This window comes from Stylophora pistillata, chromosome 2 (assembly GCF_964205215.1).
Source record: "Stylophora pistillata chromosome 2, jaStyPist1.2, whole genome shotgun sequence".
Taxonomy (NCBI): Eukaryota; Metazoa; Cnidaria; class Anthozoa; order Scleractinia; family Pocilloporidae; genus Stylophora; species Stylophora pistillata.
In genome coordinates this window covers 28,706,744-28,732,186 of record NC_142520.1, presented here as the reverse complement: position 1 = coordinate 28,732,186, position 25,443 = coordinate 28,706,744, and the positions used below count along the sequence as shown (strand labels likewise).

Sequence of the window (25,443 nt, the reverse complement as noted above, 5' to 3'; positions counted from 1 at the left end):
ATGTTTAAATCATGCAGTTACCTTTGTACCTCTTGGCCTACGTATCCTCAATTTCTTTTTTCCAATGGCCAACCATAGGAGCCAGACTTGTGCGCCTATATGGTTGAACTCGATTTATTATACCAACCTCAGCTGGTAGGTGAGGAAATTTCTCTTTGAGTATTTTCAAGACGAAAACTGCTTTTGCACAGTCATCGTCCCTCGAGGTTTATGAATGATAATATCTTTGAAGCTAAGCGTAAACTTAACTTTGGGGTCTAAGAAAATTCCATAATTTAATTCAATCATTTTAAATAGTCAATAGCTCAGAGTAAAAACTAATAAGAGAACAGCGCACGGCTAATGACTTCTGTAAAATACAGCTGCCAAAATGTCATAGATTATAAACACACTCCAGACATCATAGACGTAAGAACTGCTTTCTTATGTCTATGGAAACATCGAACTGGTCCTCTTGCATGGAATCCCATCAATGAAACGTCTTTTTCCATGTTACTTCTTGTTTTCAATGAAATTTTAATGTCGTAACTGTCAACTAACCTCGCTTTTTGCGCTGTATTTTTCATGGCTAATCTTTACTTCTTGTTTCGTTCCTGATTCATCTGTTCCATCAGTTTGCTCACTTACGCATTGAGTCCACAAATCAAGTAACATCTTGTTGTTCTCAATCTTTACAAGTTCGAGTCAAAGAATTGTCTCATAAAAGGGGTTTCGGTTCATTTTCTTTTGCACAATGAAAACAAACTTAACCAGGCTCATTCTACCATTCATCCTGATGGAATTAAAAGAAGCCACGAGAGCTAAAAGTAATAAAACCAGAACTATTTCAACTTGTACTACTTCTATCACTAGTAGTGGTAATGGCAGTAGTAATAGAAGCAGCAGCAGCGGTAACAGCGGCGCTTTCAGCACCACTATATCCTTCAAGATATTTAGAGTTCAAACTGCATACTATAACACTAAAAGCTGTTTTCCGTGAATGCCGTGCGTTGGACTTGAAGAATGTCGTTGATCTTACGTTTAAGGTTACCGTGCACCTTTAGGAGTGTCTCGCGTGCAAGCGATGTAGCGCGTCCGCTTTAAACTGTAGATATCTAAACTCCGGTATCAAATTAAAGTTTATAGGACTGGCTATCAGCTGCAGACTACACCAAAAGTTTTGATAAAAATTAATGGTCGAATTTTTCACAACCTCTACATGCGAGTGCCCGAATCACCTTTTGAACGTTACATGTCAAAGCGAATTTTGTTTTTGCTTATGTAATGTGTTCCACCGTTTCCGGGGCCAAAGCACTAAAAACGGTGTTTGCGATTTGCCATATTCAATTTCAGTGAAAAGTTACAGAACATTTTTGAAATAGGATTAAAAAAATGTGGAGTGATCGTACAAAAATCGCTCTTGAAAAAATTGTATTTAGAAATAAAACATTCGAACAATCATTTTGTTGTTTATATGCAAAACTAGCGACTGTCAAAATTTGAGAGCAATTGAACAAATTCCCTTTGACCTGTAGCTCTTAAAAGGTGATTCGGGCGCTCGCATTTATGAGTCGTGAAAAAATTCGACAATTAATTTTTTAAAAAAATTTTGGCATAGTCTGATAGCCAGTCCTATAAGCTTTAATTTGATATGGGGTTTAGATATCTATAGCTTAAACCAGACGCGCTACATCGCTTGCACGCGGGACACCCCTAAAGGTGCACAATAACCTTAAATAGCCCTAGAGACTCTGTGTTCCTTATATTGCATGGTAGACTGCTCCATAATGTGGCACCATTGTAGCCAAAGCTTTTTCTGTAATAATTAGTGCACGGCAAGGGAACATTAAGCTTACTTTCAGAGTCCCTGAGGTCATAAGCAGAGTCACGCCACGTAAACTTTGAATACAGATACTCTGGAGCTAGCCCGTGTAGACATCTATACATCACGATGGCTTTATGACTTTCCTGCTGGCGTGCAAGATTTTTCCACCCTAAAAGCTCGAGTAGCTCAGTTGCATCAGCATTATAGTTAGAGAATATCAACATACGGGCTGCTCTATTCCGCAGTTTTTCTTGTAGCGTTTTCCCTCAGCTACCCCAAACAATGTCACAGTAATCAAAGTGAGGTTTTATTAAAGCTTGGTAAATGAGATGTACATGTTTTTAATTAATTTTTTTTAAATATAGACTAGTGAGCAGTACTTCTGCGAACAATAGTTGTGAAACTTCTTTTATTTTCAGACGCGTTTAGTCTAACTTTCGTAGACTTCTTCAGGGAGTTTTACAGGTATAACTAAACGCCTGTATTTATAAGCCAAAGTTACAGGGGCCGATGACCGTAAAGGCTTGGCCGGACTTACGAACAGGAACGGGGGAAGTTGGGAAAATCTGTGAAAAAGTTAACACGTGTAAGGCAAGGTGAGAAAAATAATATGGGGGCCACGGTTTTAGCTCTGGAGAAGTCTACGACAGTTAGACGAAACGCGTCGGAAAATAAAAGAAGTTTTACAACTACTGTTCGCAGAAGTGCTGCTCACTAGTCTATGTTTAAGAAATTGTTCAAGTCAATACTAGAAGAAGCCAGATGGCGAAGAAAACTGGTGACAGTCGCTCCGGACCAAAACGCCGCCGATCTTCAGCCTTGTTTGATCCAGAGCTACCACGTCCAGTAAGCAGTTACTCCAGACTCGACCCCACTATCGAAACCATTCTCCAAAGGACAGTTTGAATGCAAGCAGATGCCGAGAAAGCCTACTCCTCTCTCCAGGCTAGAATCAAACTGCTAAAGACTCACGCGGGCCAAGGCACTACTCCATCTGGTCTTAGGATCAAGAAAATCCAAGAAGCCAAAGGACATAATGTTGACGAGCCTCAAGCCATATTTGACGACATTGTTCGCGAGGCAGAATTGAAGCTGTTGGAAGCTGCTAAAGATCATCTCTGCGCTGAAGTGAAAGTCCATCAGGAGACCGTTCGTTCCACTACTGCAAATACCGAAGGGACGATTGCGCGATGGAAGGTTGAGCTCGGAAGACCAGGTTAGCAGCCTCTGTGTCGCCGCTTCAGCCTTCGCAGAAGAGCTTTCTAAAGACAGTGTAGTCTTTAGAGCTTCTAAAGCTCTTCAAGCGGAGATTGACCGCAAGGAAAAACATAAAAGTCTTGTTCACATGGACATTAGCGAGGGTTTCGTGCCTTCGGAAACTTCGATCCGAGAGATCGTTCGAAACGAACTCCGTCTTCCTCTGGCACAACAAACCGAGTCGACACAAGTCGACAGCGCAAAGTATCTATCGTTCACTCCAGTCCTCATGGAAAGCAAAATACTAAAACCGGTGCCAAGCGCAATGATAAAAAATCAGTGCCCGCGGAAAAGCCGACCCGAACACCGAAAGGCCAACCAACGCCAGAGGTCAAGATCAAGTTCTAACAATTCTCGAACGCCGTCAAAAAACGCCCGAGGCAAAGGTTCAAGCCACGTAAAATAGACAGACGTTCTACACTCCAGAGATGGTTATTTAAGATGGCAAATCGACCACTATTTGACCTGCTTCCGCGAAACTCGGAAATCCACAACTTTACCTTTGTTGAGCTGACTAAGCTGCACTCCAAAGTTCTGGGCCTAGGCCTGAAGTTCAGACCTTCCCTGCGACCTCCGACTGTTCCTCAGTTCGACCAGCAAATTCAAGACTTTGCCGAAGAGTTTGCCTCCAAGATAAGTTTTCCAAACAACCTCACAGCAGTGATTTCAATCCCAGATTGTACGTTCCAACTGGCTGTATTCCATTGAGGGAAAACCCACATCTTAAAGACAAACTCTACGCGCTTCGCAAAGAGTTACAAAAGAGCATCTAGGCTGAAAAGCCGCACTGGAGAAACAATCTCTCGAAGCAAGAGCGAGAAGACCTCCACGAGTTGAAATCCAATCCTGGCATTAAAATTCTGCCCACGGGTAAAAACCCTGGACCAGCTCTTCTGTCAACGGACTGCGTTGAAGCGGAGATACTCAGACATTTGCATGACGAGCTGTCATACCGCAAAGTCACGCAACAGGATTGGTATGCTAATCGTACTTATGTAATTAATTCTCGCGAAAGGCTCATGTCTATTTACAGCAGATTTATATCCGCTAATGTTGCTCGCTTTTGCGTAGTTTCGATAATTTTATAAACCCGGCTAAGTTCTACATCATCCCTAAAGTTCATAAAGACCCCATGATGGGAAGACTAATTGCTGCTTCCCATTCATATATCACTAGGCCAATTAGTATTTTTGTTGAGGAGCTTATTAGGCCCGTTATACATTTGCCTACGGTCGTTAGGGATTCTTGTGAGCTTATTCAATTACTTGAGAGCACAGTCTTGCCTAAATCAAGCTGTCTTCTTCTCACCGCGATTTTTGCATCGTGACATCCCAACGTAGACACTAAAAAAGCCTTTGTGGCTCTCGACTTGCTCCTTGGCGAAGCAAGGGCTCCCGAAACTCCACTACTGACTGAGCTTGCCAGAATTGTATTCGACAATAACTATTTATCATCTGAATTCAGTCCGGATATTTTTCACCAAATGTTTGGTATTGCTATGGGCACTCCTTTTGCCGTCGCAGTCGCAAACGCTTTATGTATAATCACGAAAAAGATATTGTGGAACAGTACTCTCAATTTCTCGTGCTCTACAGGCGTTTCATTGATGACATTTTTGCTATTTGGTGTGGACCCAGGGATACCCTCCTGAAATTTCTTGGTGCTCTTAATACCAAAAATGATCGAGTCAAGCTTACACATTGTATCAGCGACAGTAGCCTTTTTTTTCTAGATATTTGTCTGTTTAAGGATAATTTCCCAAGCGTGCTGCAATTTTCTACGTACCACAAGGCTCTTAACAAATGTCTCTACATACCATTCGAGTCGTTTCACCCCTCTAACAACAAGAAAGCTTTTATAAAAGGGGAGCTTATGAGATATGCTAGAAACAGTTCTTCCTTAAGTCTTTCTTCGAGACTAGGGATCAGTTTTGGAAGCGACTGCAACTTAGAGGCTATCCATTTAAGTTTTTACTGCCGCTGTTTCACGGTATGCGTTACCATGACAGGGAGAAATGGATCTCCCGGCCACCTAAACATAGATCTCGGCCACGCAGGACTCCTGTCTTCAAGACTACGTTCAACTGCAGTCATGCCCGTATTAAGAAGGTTATCAGTAATATTCTGGCAGACTTATATTGTACTGTGTGTTACAAGAAAACTGTGACAATAGCTAATCTATGTAAGTAAGTTTTTTGGGGGCCAGGGTTTTAGCTACAACTGTGGCCCCCAAGATATTTTTCTCACCTTGCCTTAAGCCTGGTTCACATATGATCGCAGACGATAGCACTCGATCGCCAGCGATCGTCTGCGATTATATGTGAACAGCTCTGCGATCGTGTGCGAATCGCCATCGCAGGAATAGAACCATGTTCTATTCGTGCGATCGATTGCGATCGTCTCTTATCGAGTGGGATCAATGTGAACAAAGTTCTCTGATCATGCGATTGAAATGTGTCCCATAATGCTATGTTTTCCAGCATACAGCACTGCAAGCGGCATGATGCCGTGACAACCGATTGTTTATCAAACTTTACTCGTGTATCACACGGTGTTTTGACAAGATGGAAGGTGAAATTGACACGGAACAGTCCAGGGAAGAAATTAGACAATACGATTGTTTGTTCAATCGCTTTAAGACTTTTCGCACCCAGAAGCAACATTTCTTCTTCGACCTAGCAGCGAATCTCCGTTGAAGTAGAGACAACAGAAGCAGAATGCTAACACCTATTAAAAGTTCGGCGTCCTTGGCGTCGATGATCGATCGCTGCGACAGGCTGCGATCCTGAACAAGCGATTCGCGCTCTTGGGTTGAGTGGTTTCAGCGATTGTGCGATCACCTGCGATCGTCTGCGATTATATCTAAACCAGGCTTTACACGTGTTAAATTTTTCACAACTTCGCCTGTTCCTGTTCGTAAGTCCGGTTAAGCCTTTACAGTCATCGGCCCCTGTAACTTTGGCTTATAAATACAGGCGTTTATACTTGTAAAACTCCCTGAAGAAGTCTACGACAGTTAGACGAAACGCTCACTAGTCTATATTTAAAATTTTTTTTTAGAAATTAAAAAATAAGGTTGATGGTGTAAGATGTAAGATTAAGATTCGTGGTATTTAGACGAAAGTCAGGCTTTTCACTCCCGAGATTGACCACCCCTCTACTTTTTGGCGCTGAGGGCCCTTTAAATCACTCGACAAAAGGCTAACTTTGCGGTACTGAAAATGTATATTCCCGACAAACTTACGGTGAATCAGCTTTTAAGAGGCTTATCTACCTCATTCTTAACATTATGGGTGCTTTAAAACAATTTATTTAAAGTGCGGTTTTTTATTTCCTATTCAATACCATTTTAGAACGGTCCATACCTTTCCCAATGACTACCAAGAATTTATTGATAGGCACAAGAAACTCCTTTGACACAATTATTTCTTAAAAAGGTTCAAGGTTGCTCTTAGGGCTATTTTTCTGCCAAAATTGATCAGTTGTAAAATATTCTACTTTTTAATGAAACTTCATTTTTAATCATTTTGTTTTCATATAATTCAGTCTACGAACAAGGAAACTTCAATACTGTACTTACAATTAATTTGAAGCTCATAATGTATAAAAAATATACGCATGAACACAGCTTACCTGACAGAAATTACATGAATATTTCCTGCAAAAATGCTTCCGGGATAAGAGCTACGGATTATTGCCTGGTCATGAACGTAAACTGTGTATTTTACATTGTTATGATTTGACTTAAGGTCACTTCCCACCTTCAGAGGCCAAAAAAAATCGTTTTTCTTTTTTTGGACTAGATTGAAGTTTCTAACCATTGCAAGAGGGTCAACGTAAACAAGTAAAGGACCCACGTCGTGTCAATTTCACGGTATCAAAGGAAATATTTGTTTCACATAATATTGTAGTACCAATAGACCACTTTCATAAATGGCTGCCGGATTAATATTCTTTTGTTTAAATTCAAATTAGCCCTTCTGGCCTCGCTTGAGATAATGTATTCCTTTGAATTTTGTACTGGAGAACGAGGCCAGAAGGGCTAATTTAAATTTAAACAAAAGAATATTAATCCAGCAGCCATTTATGAAAGTGGTCTATAGGATCTGGTAAGTAAAATTTACTTAAATATCATGCCAAAGATTCTTTTAGTATTTATGGCTTAATTTGCATTTAACATCACACTGTTACGAGTTTTAGAACGTCCAACCTATAGTCGACCCAAAAGCTGCACTAGATATAATTTTACAAACGCGAAACATACCAGAGAGGTTGGCGAGCTTTTGTGTCAAGGGCGATTTGAACTTGCGTAGATTTGCCTTAATACAGGAAGTTTTGTTTTGTTCCGTAAACATTTCTATAATTGCGCCGTGTTTTTATCGTGACGTTAATGATATAAACACTCAGTATAAACCGTGACGAATGTGTTGTGGAACATTTCAATCTTTTTCCACAAACTACGTGTTGACTAAAGATACAAAAAGACATCCATCTATTAATCTTTATATTGGGAAGACTGTATTTTTACTCTTCATAGAACGGTGTTGGCCACGAAAAATATTCTCAAATCGTTTCAGTAAGATTTTATCACTAGCAAAAACCATACCAGGTATGGGTATATTTCACTGCAAAAAGTAATTAGTGTGCTATTTCAATTTGGTGACGATTTCCACATGGCAATGTGGAAATCGTCACCAAATTGAATTGATTCACAGTCATAATCACTCGTTTCTTTCATAATTTTTTTCCTGACGAGGCCCAAGCCAATGCATTCTGTTCACATTTGGCCAAGGTCCTTTTCCAAGTGTAATCCTACACGAACCTCAATAAAATGGAAAAGTGCCCTAAGGAGGAGGGTCAGGAACTAGCGCTGGCGCAGTATACAACGATCATCCGTGTTGAGATTAAGGTTAAAAGTACTGCAATTATCTACTTGTGACCCTGGATAATACTCATACTACAAAGATAAAGTCCGGCCTTCTTTTCGTTTTTGCTATCAGTGATTCCTTTTTTTTTTTCTTCAATCTGTTTACTTCCGATGCATTCTGTGATCTTGAGGATTAAGATACCCAGAGTTAAACTTCAATCAAACTTTACGTTTATTTCAAATCTTTAAAAAGTAGAACTTTAAAGGTAAAACTGGGTCACCTTTAGATATATACGGTAGCTAAATTTTGGTTACTGTGACATAATAAATTAATGCACCATTTCTGTAGCTACAAGGAAACAGATGTAAAAGTCTCCTTAAGTACAGTAAAAATCGGACTGAAAACCCTGTAACTAGTAGAGGAGTGAACAAATCATACCTAGAGTGGAAAAACTGAGAATACAAAATACATTTCTTTTATTGTCAACTAAGCTCCCTTTATGTACATGTACTATATACGTCAACTGGATTAAATAAATTCTGCCGAAATCTTATGTTTTGTTACATTTTTTGTTTTAGCTAATGTCGAAGAAAGCATTACCGACTGCGCGATGAAGAAACTGCAAACAGGTCAAGCGACACTCAAAAGGCTTTTTTACCTGCCCACGATATATAGCTGACAGATAATAAAGCATAAAATGTATGCTGGGATCGGTAGAACCGAGACAGCTTTCACTCCTTCATCTTGCATACTTTTCTGATATCAGCCGAACTATTAAAGGACTGAGGAGTCAGTTTGGATAACAGAAATATACATTTTGGAAGATTCAGTTTATTGAGAACGGGTTTTCTGTATCCTTACATCCACAGGAACCTCGTCACAAAATAAAGAAACAATTCAAGTATAGTAAATATCCCTTTTTTTTTAAATTTCAGTCTGTAGTTGGGCCAGCTGTTCAACCAGATGTCTTTGCACAGCCACATCAGGAAGAAGATTAGTACCTTTTGTTAACATCAGATGATGTGGAAGAGCGTTGTACGACATCGTCCCAATCATCCCAACAAAGCGTTCCAGAGGCGGAAATCAGCATATTGTCTGATGAAATTGAAGAACAGCAAATGAAAAGGCAGATACTAAACAACACCATTCTCACGTTGGCCGAGAGGAAACCTGTGCTGATCACCGCAATAAATATGCACTGAGTGACCCAAGTCACACCAACTGGCAGGGTACATATGAGCACGAACTTGACATCAACTGTGAGAAATGTGAGTCCCTTGAGGAACTTTTCAAGGAAATTGAATCTGAGATAAATCGTGTTAAAATTTCAAAAGGGCAGAGATGGCAGTTAAGCCACGAATGCGAACTATGCATGATGTCTATCCGGGATTGGTAGACGCATTTGCCTCGCACTGTAAAACAAGAAGAGGGAAAGCAATATGTTCTTCATCAGCTTGATTTGAAATTATGTTTAGTCGTGATGGACTGGGCCATGAAATACTTCCCAAAACGTTACAGAGAGCGGATGGGTGAGTTCTTCGGAAAAAGAGGCCGCAGTTGGCATGTGAGCGCTCTGATCACGAAGCAGGTGCAGACATTTCAAGTTGAATGCTTTGTTCATATATTTGATAACTGCACGCAGAACAGCTTCGCTGTATCCTCAATTATAGAACATCTCCTGAAAACCGTGAAGAAAGAGTCACCCCAAATTGAGAATGCCTATCTGAGATCTGATAACGCAGGTATTGTATTATATTGTATTGTATTTTATTGTAATCAGAAATGACATGACACTTAGCATATTGACACACTACCCACAAATAGCAGAGCTAGTCTCGGCGGGTAGTGTGTGGACGTTAAGACATCTAAAATAAAATTCGGCTCAACAAAAGATTCAATAAATATACAAGAAACAGAAACTAGATATTAAATCAGTAAAGCAGAAATGACAGTATGAGATACAATAAAGAAACAGAAACACATGACAATAAATAGAAGAACACATAAGTTATACACTACTATTATCTGGATTTAACTTTCGACTCATCATTGATTATTCGTTCGGCAGGTTGTTACCATAGCGGATTCCTTTTTCTCAGTTTTCCACTCATTAGACAATGAACCAGTGTAAAGGTACTGCGTTATAATTCCTCAGAGCCTTCGTCAGGAAAAGACATTTGAGATCGAAAGACGGCACAAATGAAGGCACATGTACGACGATGGGTCATCACTGCAGAAGACATGAAGACGGCGCTCGAGTCGAATGGAGGGGTAAAAGGAGTCAGGGCAGCTGTTGTTCAAGTAGACCCCACCAAAGAAAGTACTGCTAACAAAATACAAGGCATCAATCCCCTAAATAACTTTTATTTTAAGAAGAAAGGAATACGCGTTTAGCGAGCATTGAACGATGGGCCTGGCAGATTTTTGTCTTATAGTTACTTAGAAGTTGTTTCACAGGGCGAAACTGGTTCGAAAGTTCTGAAGGAGTTCAGTCCACGTAGCACCAACCTTGGTTCAGTAAGCCATACGCCAACTCTAAGAGGCGAAATATTTTTTTGCTATGAGAGCATCTGTGTGCTGACATTTAAGACTCAGCTGGAGGCGGGGGTCCACATGGACGCCGGAAAACATGTGTGTGCAGCTGATTGTGAGTCCGTTTAGGACACAGCAAGAAAGAAGTAGGCCAGCCGAGTTACAGAGGTACATGTGGCGATAGGGGAAACACAACGCATTGGTTTTGAGGAAGCAGGACTTTCAAAAACCATGGAATGTCGGAGTGAGGGCTGGGCTCTGAAAACGACTAAGAGGGTTCCAAGAATGGAAGAGAAAGTAAAGTTCTTTCTTATACAGAAATTCAGCCAAGGTGCTGCTGTGGGGCAAAAGGCCGATCCAGCTCAAGTGGCCAGAGAGATGAACTGTGTTAGGGATGGTAGTGGAAAGCTACAATTTAAGCCGGAGGAATGGAGGACCGCCCAACAAATAAGGAACTTTTTTTCACGAACGTCCGCGATACAGCGCGAAAGGCTGCCTGATGAGAACCAAGAGGAAGAGTTTGCAGATGAAGACCTTGAAGCCCTTCAATCAGAGGACTCTATTCAGGCGATACGCCAAGAAGTGCACAAGGATATGGAAAGTTCTGAACACCCTATTCAGGTCGGAGCAGTAAACGTTTGCGCACTTTTGCAGGCCGGAAAGCTCAGTTCGCTGAAGGTAGCACAGTTGAGGGAGACCTGCACGGCGTTAGAGCTGCAAACAGCCAGTAGCTATTCAAGAAAACGGGCTTACACCGAGCCACTTAATGCTTACGCTAAGTCTTGCTCATATCAAAAATAAGCATGTTAAATTTGTATAAATGGTACTTATAAGTAGTTAAGTGTTGACAGCCGCGATCGACGTATCCATATACAGTTTATAACTGTTCTAGGACATTTTTCCCATTTCATTTTGTAATAGGGTCACTTGAGAAAGATATGACTACTAAAAAGACTAATTTTTTAAAAGTGCACATTGCCTAACGTCTTTCTAACTGCTTTTCAGTGCAGCATGTTTACGTGGTTTAGTACACTCTATGTAACGAAGACAAGATTGTTCCATTTCTTTAACAAAAGAAATGGCGCAAGGAGTTAAGTAAAAAGGACCTAAATCGTGAATTGGGATACGTCTGTGTCATACAACTTTGGATGATATTTCGGTTTATTTACACGAATTAGATATTGATCATATGATACTTTACATCACCGGAAAAAAGTGCTTGCATACTGCAATGTCATTTATTGTGTACAATTTCCGCGTAATTTAATTTCGCGGGGAAAAATTAAAAAGCGATTTTGGACATTTTTAAACAGAAATTGTGTCAAAGGAGTCTCTTGTGCCTATCAATAAATTATTGTTATTGATAAAAAAGGGTACGGATTGTTATGGAATGGTACAGAATAAAAAAAAAGAAATAACCGCAATTTTGAAAAAAAATGATTTCAAAATCCCAGAAATCCGTTATGTGGCTAGGCACAAGCTACCTGCCAAGATTACAAAGCTTTGGAAAAACAGTCATTTGACTTAAAATTTGTTTTAAAGCACCCATCATGTTAAAATGCGGTAGATAAGCTTAAAAAAAGAAAATTACTGCATACAAGATGTGTTGGGAAGATTTATTTATAACACTCACAAGTTGACCTTTTTCGAGTGATTTTAGGGGCCCAGGGGCAAAAGTGGAGAGGTGGTCAATCTCGGGAGTGAAAAGCTTGACATTCGTCTAAATACCACGAATCTCAATCTTATCAGATAGGTTTTAAATGCTGCGAGTTTCAGGAAAATTGGCCAACCCCCATCTTTTGGCATTGCTTGGTTTTCTCTGACAATGACACTCAAGCGGAATATGTTGTCGGACATGTATACCGTCTAAAATACAAGTTACTGTATAACCTGCGTCTTTATACTCATCGCATTCAACATCATATGCGAACCGTCTACTTTACACTTTTTGACTCAGGTAACTGAGTAAATCTCCATCTGCAATATGACCTTTTATTAAAAACTAGATCATTGGATAATGCAATTCAAGACTTTTTATTGGCTTAGCCATTATGGTATATCAGCCAATATACCATAATCTACAAATATGGCAAGCATACGTCTCAGCTTAAAATTAAAAGGGAGCTAAAAATTTAATAAAATCTAATAATTTAATTTAATGTTTTTAATAAAACAACTATTCCACTCGCGCTTGTTGGATAAGAGATGATTATAGCCAACTCGGCGCTACGCACCTGGTTGGCCATCTATCATCTTATATCCAACGCGCGCTCGTGGAATAATTGTTAATTATTAAAAACTAGATCATTGGATAATGTAATTCAAGACTTTTTATTGGTTTAGCCATTATGGTATATCAGCCAATATACCATAATCTACAAATATGGTAAGCGTATGTGTCAGCTTAAAATTAAAAGGGAGCTAAAAATTTAATAAAATTTAATAATTTAATTTAACGTTCTTAATAAAACAATTATTCCACTCGCGCTTGTTGGATAGGAGACGATTATAGCTAACTCGGCGCTACGCGCCTCGTTGGCTATCTATCATCTCATATCCAACGCGCGCTCTTGGAATAATTGTTAATTACTAATTCGTCAAAGGATACTGTCAATCCTTTCTGACACCAGTCGATGGCTTCTTGATAGAAGTGAAGCTGGACACATGCACTGGCCCCTTAAAAAGAGGAAATTGGTTATTTACAATTATAATTGTAGTTAATAATTAATGATTATTATTCTACCCATTGGATATACTAAAAAACACTCATAAGTTGTACTTTTATAGTCAACTATGGTACTCTCTAATTACGAAAGTGGTCAAAATAAAATTAAGACTCCAGACCGAGTAGGAAATACACGCCGGTAAAGAAATGTAACAAAAACCGGACCAGTAAGTCGATGATGTTCAGCACAGTGATTGTTGGCATCACCTTTCCTTATAAACCATTTGTGATAAACCAGCACTCGTGAATTTTTTGAAGACTACAAACTCCACGCGCCCTACGGGCTTTGTTAGCCTTTGCACAATTTACTCGTGCAGATTTATCCCAAATTTCACTCGTAATCATGTGATTACCTATAGACTCAAAGGGGTCCATCACAATTAAAGTTGAAATTGAAACCAATACCATTGGATTGTTTAACGGTTTAATAAGACAATGTTGACTCTTAGCACTAACTTTTTGCCTGCATGGTCACTTGGCTTGTAGTACAACCCCACAGTCATAAGTAATAGATAATAAAAACGAAAAAAACTTTTGCATACCTTAGGAAATGAATGAACTTACCGGTTTCTATGGCTTTAATAAAAGTTGGTTCCAACTGAACGGAAACTGTTGCATCATCCAATGCTTCTTGATAATTACCTAAGAAAATATTCTCGAGTGAGAACGTTAAGTACAATCCTCTATCCTTTGGAACGGGCATAATCATTTCCACATCGCTCATTGGACACACCAAGCTTGCCAAGTCGGCGATAAATTTTTATTACCTGACTGTATCTTACGGGAGGATGTGATGCGAGTTCCGAACAGTTTGTCTACGTATATCATGTTGGCCGTTTGTTTTGATCCAATAGTTAAAGGCTCACCTCCTACCATTGGTTATAACGGGTATACGACACATTATCTGTTAGTCCAGCGGTATACTAATTGATTGGGGCAGTACGGCCAGTGAGCGTGAAGCTGGTGACAGGGCCATGCAATGGACTTGTGTAAGTCAGTACTTTACTAAACTTACCTCCCAATCACATCCATCGGACCTGTCTGACTTATACTTCCTCTGGCAATACTCCCTAAATTGGTTAGGTTTCCCATCATGTTACCTTTATTGAGGCTGCGTAATTCGACTCGCAAAGAAACAAACGCGTTCCTTAACGCACACAACCAGAACTGTAACCTATTGTATTGAATCCTTGTGAATGCAGGTCTGGTATATTAGGAACGAATGATCAATTCTTACCCAAAAGCAAATGAGCTGCTGCCCTGTTGCTATAGAGCACAGCGTTGACTTGGATGTCTTTGCAATTCACTTGTAGTCCCTCCGTATAGAAGTGTACCGCGTTGTCAGCCTCTCCTTTGCTGTACTCGTTATCACCTTTCTTCAAGTACACCTCTGCTATCGCTAACAGAAAAGCAGCAAACATCTATAATACACATCATAGTTCAAGAGGGATGCAAAAGCTATCTTTTCGAGATATACAGTTCATTGATGTATTTTGGAGAGCTGTAGTTTGACCTAGCTTTTAAAAGTTAAAGTTGTGTTTTTGACAAAAAAAAGTGTTCTACGCCTTTCCTGTTAAATGATCGTTAGTCGGTCCAAGTCCCTTAGCATCTCCCTCTGATAATGAGGGTGATGAGGATGTGGAATTCTAATTAATTTGGCTATTTGGGCACCATACTGAGTATGTTGTATATATTCTGTTTATCATTCTTACCTTTTAAATTAGCATCATCAAATTGTGATGTACTGTCTGACGGTAACTCAGCCTGAACGTCGATTGCTTCTGAGAAATATTCAGTCAAATATCGAGGTTATCATATATTTTAGCCATAATATCTTAGGTAAATATCTATAGGCTCTGTGGTGCCACGTATTAGAACAAGGCTAAAGTGAACTTTGTTTCAACCAACAGTTTCAAAACCAACTTTGCCATTTTCATTCGATGGCACACCAAATACGATGGAACGTTTTTCCAACATTGAATAGCATTGGCCAGAGGATTTAAACCAACGTAAATCCAGGTGTTCAGTGGAAGAGTGGTCAAACTCTATCTTAAGTGTTTGACACATCTTTTTTCATCGACGCTATAACTAAAATGTAGTTTGCGGAGAAATAGTATTTTTTTAAAAGGTACGCTGAATAATAATGATTTCCAGTCTTGTGCCACGGAACCGACTAGCTATTTTATTAAACAGACATCCCATATTCAAATCGATCTTTTCAACAAAATATACTGGACTCCAATCAAGACGGGAGTGAAAGGAAAAACAAGAGAACTAGGGGGGGAATATAGAAGAGGAGATGCAGACGGTGGCAATAACTTGGTGAGAGGCACTGAGGAAAAGAGCGAAAAAAGTTCGCATTGGTGGTCCATTGTGCATGACTTTATGCGCCCGAGGGCAAGAAGAGGATAACAGCACTCTTTATAAGCTGAAAGGGATTGAATTCCGCACACTCCCAAAAACAAACCTCCTTAGAAGTTATCAGCAGTTGGTTACTACTTCTAAAGTATTCTCTCACTACTACAAATTTGGCTTGGCGTGGAAATAAATTTGCTTTCGGTTTGAGAACTCGACACTGTAACAAGGCAATTAATCATACAAATAAGTCTAGCTTCCGTACCTGCCTGAAAATCATCTGCTAAATTTATTTTCAAGTCACCAGATCTGACATTACGTTTCTCTGTGGCTAGAAACAAAGCATTACGTTCATGTTAAAACCTTTACAGTTCAACAAACAAGAAATTCAATGAGTATTTCCCAAGTGATTCTACTTTCATTTTTCATCATGCTTCAGCGAAACCGTCCAACACTGTTTATCTCAAGCTACAATCTGGAAATGATCATTTTGGGAAGCCTTAAAAAAAAACAATGAATTGTAATCTGTTTTCTCTCTTACCGTCTGTAGATTTCCCATCATTAATGTTCACATGACCACCTTCCGCCATTGTTGCAAAAGAACCAAATTTTAACGTTGTATTATCAACTATTGGCTCGATCCTCCTCAGTTGGATCTACTACGCTGATACCAAGAATAACCTGGGGCTATCCTAAAAAAAATCCAAATTTTAATATTTATATCTGATTAGTTTCAGAGAGTATATCTTAATTAACAAATAAGACAGTTGAGGATGCCACAATAGTTTCTCAAAGAAACTTCAAGGCTTTCATGGAAAATGAGATTCCCAGAGAAAGAAAAATCAAGGAGTGCATTGGGGGAATTAAGACTATTGTCATTTATCTAACCTGGTAACATGGAGTATGAGCCACAACTTACCTCTCTTACTGAGCGTAAACAGAACCAACTTGGCGACTTAGCGCTAGAAGAGTTACATGACTTGTCAACCTATAGAAAAGGCACACGCTATTTTAGTGCTTAACAGCAACACCAATCAGCCACAATCTGACGAACGGTTGACAAATATGATTTATAACAGCACAAGATTTAATCATGTTTGAGATACCAAAACATTTTCCTGAAAAGAAGAATCAGGCCTGTACGGGACGTGAAAAATTCCAATATTCCTAACTACGAGGATTGGTTTCATATACATTCTAAAAACCGCAGTGCACATATATCAGTTTCATATATTCTCAGTCATTGACTCATCACTTCACGAGTTTCATAGGCACCAACATAACGACCAGCTTCCAGTTGACTTGTTAGCTCAGTTGGTAGAGCACTGCATTGGTATCACAGAAGTCACAGGTTCAAATCCCGTGCAGGCCTGCATTTTCAGGCCCTATTTTTGTTGCTGCTAAGTAGCGTTCATTACTGCGAGGATCACTTACATATACAGTTCTTAAAACTGCAGTGCACACATATGATTTTCATATATTCTCAATAAAGTAACTGATTTTATGGTTCCCCTGGATAACGCACGTGTACCAGTAATTTTTAAATGTGGGGAACGTTTCACAAATTCTTTCAATTGTACTAAGAGTTCGTCAAATTAACTTTTGAGTTTAAGCTCTAACCTGCGCACGACAGATTGATTTTCATCCAGAAAAGGAAAAAGATCCCAAGATTCCCTTTCTGAAAAATTCTTAATAGGAAAGGTTCACTTGGTAGCTGCTTTCGCGCAAAGGATTTTATGGGACGTGTAACGCCATCCCGTGTATCAACGGTCTATCAAAAAAAGATCGAGATCGAGTTGCGCTGAAATTGAAAAGAAATAGTGTTTAACTTCTCTCCTCTGCATTGTGCTACAACTATAAAAGTGTAGGTAGAGTAGCGCATCGGAATTTTTCACCTCCCAAGTGTAAAAGCGAAATTCTTCGAGGCTTGGGGGCTCTCCTCGCTCATAAGACCCTAAAGGAGACCTGGCGACGTCACCTGTTCATTATAAAAATCTTCTTAGCAAGGCTGAAAGCCGGAATATAGAATGCAAAAGAATATATACCTAAAAAAAACTGCTGACAAAAACTTAGGTAAATTTTAAGACATGTTACTGGAATTACTTAACGATAGATTCGTGGCGGTATTTGTAACAACGTATACAGATCAGCTGAGTTCGAAGGCCATAAACACCTCCCTTACAACCAGATCCTCGCCTTGTATTGAACCATGTGTTACTTAAAAGTGTTCTTATAACAGCCTAACAGAAGGGAATATGACATGTAACCTCGCTTGAAAGGATCCATTTACAAGCACTACAGTGTGCTTTCTCAAACGCTCTGGAAGTTTGAACATCTCAAGCTTAACAGGGAAATTTCCCCCAAAGTGAGGAAAAGGGGGTTCTCCTCCATTAGAAACTGAGACCAGAACTCATAACGTCACGCATTCCTTCACAAAAATCAGAAATTTTTGAAAATTTTATTTTGTAAGCTTATTGCTTATTAAATAAAATGTAAAAACAGTTCCTTGTTTCGTCAAAAGGCCTCGCTCGAATGGTTAATAGTTTTAACCAAGGTAATATTGTAAATAGATAGACTGGGACGCTTTTGTTTTTACTGAAGAGTTTTTACCGAGTTTGAAGAAAAGTGCTACTACTACTGTCATTTTTGCGAGACTGGAAAGGAAAACTTTTTAACTTGGTTTAGTTGGCAGTGTTCTTTGAACTCTGCCCTAAGGGTGCAATGAACTCAAGGTTTGATCTGAACTAAACAAAATTTGTTATTCATGTGCGGTTTCCCACGCTCTATAGACGATTGCGATTAACTTGACCCTGCATAAATTACAATATATTCTTACCGAATTACAGTTGTTGAATGTGATCAACGTCCTCGACTCTTTTCCGAATAATACATTACAATAAACACACACCAAAACTTCCGTTTTGCAGGACCATGGAAATATTCAACTACAGCTATCGAAATGAACTCGCTCAGACGCACACGAGGTTTGACCTCTCAAGTAAGGGGGTTCCCCTACATTTAGAAACTAAAAGCGGAAATCCTTTCGTCATGTGACGTTCTTCCAGCCGGATAATTGTTAGGTAAATATTCCCCCATGAACTGCTTACTACAATTTTACTTCAAATAGTAACATTGTGAAAAGAGCTTTACGTTTCTGCATGGGCCATTTCATTCATATTTGGTTTACAAGTAGGCGCTGGTTCATGATTGACAGTTACAGACTGATGCTGCCATCTGGTGTTAATAACTGATCAAATAGGTGTTTATAATTCCTAAACAAATGGGCAAGGTTACAAGAAGAAAAACTGTACAAAATGAATTTACAGACAGTAAATGTTTCACAGTTTAATAAAGAAAGGTGAATGTCAGAAGGTGTTCGGTTCCCCTAATTCCCAAAATCAATAACGCCCAAGTGTATGCCGTGCTCTCAAGAAATAAGTTCAATGCAAGGAGTTGTTTCATGATAAGTCATTAGGCCTCATCTGAACATTTTCGTCATCAAAACTACGTTATGGATACAAAAACCTTTTATGTGTCGGTCCACTTTGGCTGCTTAGCGACTGATGCGTAAGATAACCATTGACAAAACTGCAAACTACACTACAAGCACATCTTTGCTTTACACAACACAATATTTTATTCTAAACTTGAGAAGTTAAGTGTCCAAGCAATATTTCTTCAACTTCTAGTCGCGCTAATTTCTGTTTTTATCTGCAAGAGTAAATGGTGAGGAACCCGAAAAAGTTATTTTGTCTCGCCATATACCTGTTTATTCTAGTGTTATGCAAAGTACATGTGCAATGAACACAAGGTTTGATGTGTTAGGACTGATGGGAAAAGACACAACTAAATTTGTTTTTCATTTGCGATTTTCTTCGCTCTAAAGACGATTGCGATTAACTTGACCCTGCATAAAGTAAAACTTATCCTGACCATGATACCTTTGTCGAATGCGATCTACGTTCCCAACTCTTTACCGTACAATATTCTTTCCAATAAAAAATTTTTTTCTTTCCAGTGGCCCACCCTTCATCGTTAGCTGACTTAACGCCACAATTCATAGATTCGTTCATAGAAGGGTTAAGTCAATCGACGTAATGTTATGAATTTGCGAGTATCTGTAACTGCAACTATGTATATGTCACTGAGTTAACGGGAGTGACAAACTAATCAAACTTACTCGTCCTACTACATCTCACCCACGGCGTTTCTTTTTAAGTTTCGTCCATCAGTCCTATATAGAGGATCTTGGAAACATCTAACTACAACTATCGAAATAGTTTGCTTATCTGAACCTACGTTTGTGGCGCTGAGTTATCGGGAAGGCGAATTATTTTAAGAATCACATCTATTACAACCAAAATCTTACCTCAGCTCTTCCGAGTCCTTTTACTTTCGGTTACCAGCGTTAACAACAAGTCAAAAGAGAAAATCTGACACAATAAACCCACAGCAAAAGTTCCGTTTGAAAGACTATGGAAATATCCAACTGCAACTATCGAAATGAACTCGCTCAGATGCACGCAAGGTTTGAACTCTCAGGTGAGGGGGTTCCCCTACTTTTGAGAAACTGGAAGCGGAAATCCTTTAGTCACGTAATGTTATTTCAGGCCGATAATTATTACATAAATATTCCGTTGAACTGCTTACTGCTCTTTTACCTCAAATAGAGACATTGCGAAAAGTGGTTTAAGTTTTTCCCGCCGCGGTCATTTTACCAACCGTAAGTGCAAGACTTTGGATATATCCCAGTGCAGCTATCGAAGTATACTTGCCTGGAAGGAAGGGCGTTTTAACCTTTAAAACGTCAAAAGCGAAACTTCCCGACAGTGTTAGGGGGCTCCCCCTACTATTAGAGACTGAAAGCGGAAATCATTTTGTCACGAAACGCTTAACGTTATTCGAGCTGGATAATTACAAATTTTTTACAATAAAACACACCGTGAAGAACGTCTTATGCTAGGGCTTGACAGAAAAAGGAACTAGCTGCAACCAACGTTTAGCTTAGTCTGTTACATGTTTCTTAAACTAAAAGATAACAAAATCCGATTGCGGTTTCTCACCCCCTTTACGCGCAGATGTTTATGATAAAACGCCGAATATAACAAATACGCGATTAATTTTTCCGATATCGCAAGATTACTGAAATTTGCACTTGGAAATGAGTAAGTCGAACTCCATCGGATTACACAAAGTATATGAATATAACCCAGACCGTGTAGGAACGAAATTCATTTTCGTCACAATACCTTACATTTCTCAGCTTCCGGTACAATCAGGTCGTACACGAGACGTCTTCGTAAAAGAAATCGAAAGTGTTACCTCCTGTAGGTCAATGTTACTTTAAAGCGACCTAATGGTTGCGTGCATGCCGTAGTAAGGTTATTATCATTTTCCCTCTCATATAAACAATGTGAAAAGAAGTTTCACATTTGCTTTATGCATTTTTTTTTTTACCGATGTCAGATTTGATGAAGTTTCCTACACGGACCCTTACGTGCCGGCGTTTTTATATTATTCACAGTTGAACTGACTGATGCTGCCCTTTGGGTGAGCAAAGCTGTTATTCATTTACAAACAAATGGGCAAGTTGTGTGTAATAACTGAGCTTAAAAGCAAATTGACAAATTGCTCGAGTTTCAACGTTTCAAAAACCAAGTTGAATGCTTAAAGGTGAAATGAGGACCAGAATAGAAATCTTGACGTCGGTATTATGTAATCTTGCTATCTTTGATTCGCCACGCCTTTGGAACCAATCAATAATTGATCGGTGAGGGGGATGGGTCCGGAGACTTTTGGGGGGAACGGGTGGGAATCAGTGGTCTCTAAGCTAACAGAGTATAAGCGGGGGGGGGGGGGGTTGAAGGGGGGGGGAGAAGGAATCGAATTAGGGGCGATCATCAGAATACCGAGGAGCCAAAAAGCTCTTTTACGTTTCAAATTAACACGGCCAGAACGGTGTTTGTTTAAGTCGAAGTCTTTTATTTAACCTAATTTTACTTTGCTAAAGTGAACTTTATGGAAAATGTAGTTGAAAAACTTCCGCTACACTTTGAAACTAATTAACAACTATTCACGGAAGTGGAGGTGGTTAGTGGTAGATATTTACCGTGCCGCGAAGCGGCGTGGTAAATATCCACCGCTAAGCACAGACACTAAGGTGAATAGTTGTTTTAGTCATAGTTAGTAGAGGGGACTGCTTATGAAGCCCGGTAAACATCAAAGGCCGATGTCTTTGTTATGGTTTTCCTTTGAAGAAACGGCAATATATAAGCATGGTTTATACGCGAGCGTTTGTTGAATTTCGTTTGTACACGCGTCGAGTAGCCCATCTGTGGCAAATTTAAGCTAAGTAGTGCAAAGTTACAACTCGAAATTGCAACGTTTTCAACTTACATTTCTAACTGCGACGGAAAATTGTTCCTCTACTTCGTCATCGTCTTCCAAAATACCCAAGATCGCCTCAAAATCTTCTCACCACACAAAAAGATCGTCTACACCGTCCGCCAACTTGAACGAACTTGTGCACGGTCAGAGTCACGTGACGGGTCTGTTCAACATCACCGACCGCGCTATTGTTTAACCCTTTGATGTTTACCGGGTTTCATAACCAGTCCCCTCTACTAACTATGCTTTAGTATATACGAAGACAGTGAGATAATATGCACCACCATAAATTGATTTAAGTGATTTCTTCGCTTGTCACGAATGGAAACCGGGACGCCATTTTTTCCCGAGTTGTTCGGTGGTAAATAGCAAAAGAATACTTTGAGTTTGACTAGCCAATCAGAGGGCGCCTTCAACGCTGTCTACCGTTTTAGTACATACTAAAAGCGGATACCCTTTTGTCACGTAACGTTATTCCAAATAGAAACTTCAAATAGAAACATTGTGAAAAGAGGTTTAGGTTTTTTTGTATGGATCATTTCATTCATATTTGGTTTACAAGTAGGCGTTGGTTCATGATTGAGAATAACTGACTGATCATTGAAGTTAACTTTATCTCCCCTACTGATAACTGATCAAAAAGCTGTTTGTAATTCCTAAAAAAATGGGCAAGGTTACAAGAGGCAAAATTGTACAAAATTAATATACAGACTGTACTAAAGAAAGCTGAATCTCAGAAAGTATTGGTTCCCCTAATTCCTAAAATCGATAACAGCCGGTGGAATTCGTGACATCAAATTGTATGCCGTGCTCTCAGGAAATACCGTAAGTCCAATTCAAGGAGTTGTTTAATAAGTCATTAAGCCTCATCTGAACATTTTAGTCATCAAAACTACGTTATGGATACAAAGACCTGTTTTGTGTCGGTCTACTTTGACTGCTTAGCGACTGATGCGTAAGATAACCATTGACAAAGCTGCAAACCACAGAGAGACCTAGCTAGTAGCCTTAAGTCCAAAGTACATCTTTGATGTCCAAAGTACATCTTTTAAAAGGAAACATTTGCATTGAAATAGAATAAATAAGGTTAAGATTTAACTCGAAGTATAGCTTTTCCAGCTTTACTTTGGACTTCTGTTTCTTTGTCAGTTCAGCATAGTTTTTAACGATTCGTAGCGATTTCAACGAGGTCAGCTATTTTCTTTTTGTTCGTTAAACCTTGGACTGATTTTCAAGTCTTTGAAAGCAACCTTTTTACTTTTAAAATTCGTCAAGTCCTCACTTCTATGTCATCCAAAAAACATGCAGGAGTTACAAATATGTTTGGGAATCACTAAAATGCAAACAAAGGAGAGAACAGACACAGTGGACATCATGGGTTACATAATATCATTCGTGTTCTCTTCGTGTAAGGCATAGGTAGGAGATGAGCTTTTTACTTCGCCTGGAGTAAATTATCCCATCCTGCTCGAGATATTTCAAAATTCATGAGCCGACAGATGTTATATCCACAATAAACTGCAGAATGTGAGCAAACAATCAAACCAACCATTCATGCAGAGAAAAGTGAAATGAACATGTGGTCTGCAGTGTTACCAGTGATGATATGGGATGTAAAGACATAAAAATAAATAATCACTTTACTCTGTAAAGCGACCATGTATCTTCTATAGATCCCTAAACAAGTTAGCTCAATTCTCTTTCCGGTAAATTCATCGACCAGGTCTATGCCCGATTGAATTGAAAGTGGCAAGGTAGATCTGAATAAACCTAACGCAGCGCTAGCCAATTTCACATCTTCGCCGACTGCGAATTTTGCCGGACAGTCTCTTCGCCGAGAAATAGAACATTCTGGGCAAAATTACAGTCCTAAAGAACGTTCATAGCCGCGATGATACTGTAAGCTGACAAAATTCACCTACTTTTGAATTCAATCGAAGAAGGATTTTGCTAAAGAAGAAAATAATACGTAAAAAATTCCAAACATTTGTATAAATTGCACCAACGGTTTGTATCGGTGAGTTATAGAGAGGGCGAAATCACATCTACGACTACCGAAACCTTACCTCGACGTTTCCGAGTTCTTTTCACTTCCCTTTACCAACCGTAAGTGCAGTTATCGAAGTATGCTCGCCCAGACAGAAGGGCGTTTGAACATTTTGAACGTCAAAAGGGAAATTTTACAACAGTTTTAGGGGATCACCCCTACTTTTAGAAACTGAAAGCGGAAGACTATTATGTCACGAAACGCTTAAATGAGATACAATGAATATACGAAGTTCATATATTTTGAACTGCGGTATTAGATACGCATGATGTACGATCCTCGCAGTAGATAGCGCTATTTAAGCAATAGCGAAAATCAGACCTGAAAAAAATCAGGCAGGCCTGTACGGGACTCGAACCACTGACCTCTGCGATACTAGTGCAGCCCTCTACCAATTGAGCTAACAAGCCAACTGGGAACAGACCGTTAAGTTGATTCGTAATAAACCCGTGAAAGTGATAAATGAGATACAATGAATATGTGAAGTTCATATATTTTGAACTGCGGTATTAGATACGCATGATGTACGATCCTCGCAGTAGATAGTGCTATTTAAGCAATAGCGAAAATCAGACCTGGCCTGTTCCCAGTTGGCTTGTTAGCTCAATTGGTAGAGCGCTGCACTAGTACCGCAGAGGTCAGTGGTTCGAGTCCCGTACAGGCCTGATTTTTATCAGGTCTGGTTTTCGCTATTGCTTAAATAGCGCTATCTACTGCGAGGATCGTACATCATGCGAAACGCTTAAAGCTAGCCAAGCTAGATATTAGACCTTTTCAGCTTCATGCGTCATAGATTGGTCACGTGGTGTAAATTCGCTGCTGACAAAAGTCATCTACTTTTGATTTCTATCGAGGAAGGATTTTGCTAAAGAAGAAAAAATACGTATACTTCCAAATATCTGTAATTGCACCAACGGTTTGTATCACTGAATTATCGAGAGGGCGAAAGGAATCACATCTACGACAGTTTCAGTTTGTTTACTTGCTAAACTGGCTAGTGGAAATTAAAAGCTTCTAACCAAAACTGAATTTCTACTAGTCTGTGGTTAGTTGCCTACCATCAGTATTGAGCCCTGTTTGTAGAGGTTGTGTTCAGTCTAACCAGCACCTCAAAAGATATTAAAATTCATGAAGAGTGATGTGTAATGGTCTTTAAAGGATATATTGATGTACACAACTGTTGTAACAGACCTTAGACAAAATATATCATATCCATTAACTTTTTCTAATTAAAAATTAGATCAGGAGAGATTTCTACTATGCCTAGAAATTAAAAGCATATAATCCAGTTGTTAAGCTTGAATGTGGAGTAGGTTACAGATTGGAAAACGGACTGATGCAGTAGGGTAATCTCCAACAGCAAGATTAATATTAGTGGGGGCTAAACTATATTTCTAAAAGGGTACCAAATGTTACATACTAAGAAAAATTATAAATTGCCTAGAGCTTTTATTCAACCTCGAAATCTG

General features: G+C 39.3%; 2 protein-coding genes across 15 annotated transcripts in view; one reads left to right on the top strand and one right to left on the bottom strand.

The window, feature by feature from the left end:
* LOC148738213 (uncharacterized) overlaps positions 1–24,175 on the bottom strand; it is a 29,645-nt gene extending 5,470 nt beyond the window's left edge. Inside the window, exons 1-9 of one of the 8 annotated variants that reach the window (XM_088750133.1) lie at positions 23,994–24,175; positions 16,460–16,528; positions 16,082–16,232; positions 15,806–15,871; positions 14,898–14,966; positions 14,423–14,584; positions 13,750–13,827; positions 13,069–13,136; positions 541–669 (exon numbers count right to left, since the gene is read on the bottom strand). In XM_088750133.1, the coding sequence (XP_088606259.1) occupies positions 541–669; positions 13,069–13,136; positions 13,750–13,827; positions 14,423–14,584; positions 14,898–14,966; positions 15,806–15,871; positions 16,082–16,130 (621 nt within the window). In that variant the 5' untranslated portion in view covers positions 16,131–16,232; positions 16,460–16,528; positions 23,994–24,175. Of the gene's footprint in view, positions 1–540; positions 670–13,068; positions 13,137–13,749; positions 13,828–14,422; positions 14,585–14,897; positions 14,967–15,805; positions 15,872–16,081; positions 16,233–16,459; positions 16,529–19,909; positions 20,069–21,936; positions 22,456–23,993 lie in introns of those variants that run through there. The other 7 variants (XM_088750135.1, XM_088750136.1, XM_088750137.1 and 4 more) reach the window with 7 other exon arrangements.
* The window catches only part of LOC148738207 (uncharacterized), a 214,876-nt gene that overhangs the window by 153,658 nt on the left and 35,775 nt on the right, over positions 1–25,443 (top strand). The gene's annotated exons all lie outside the window — the stretch shown is intronic.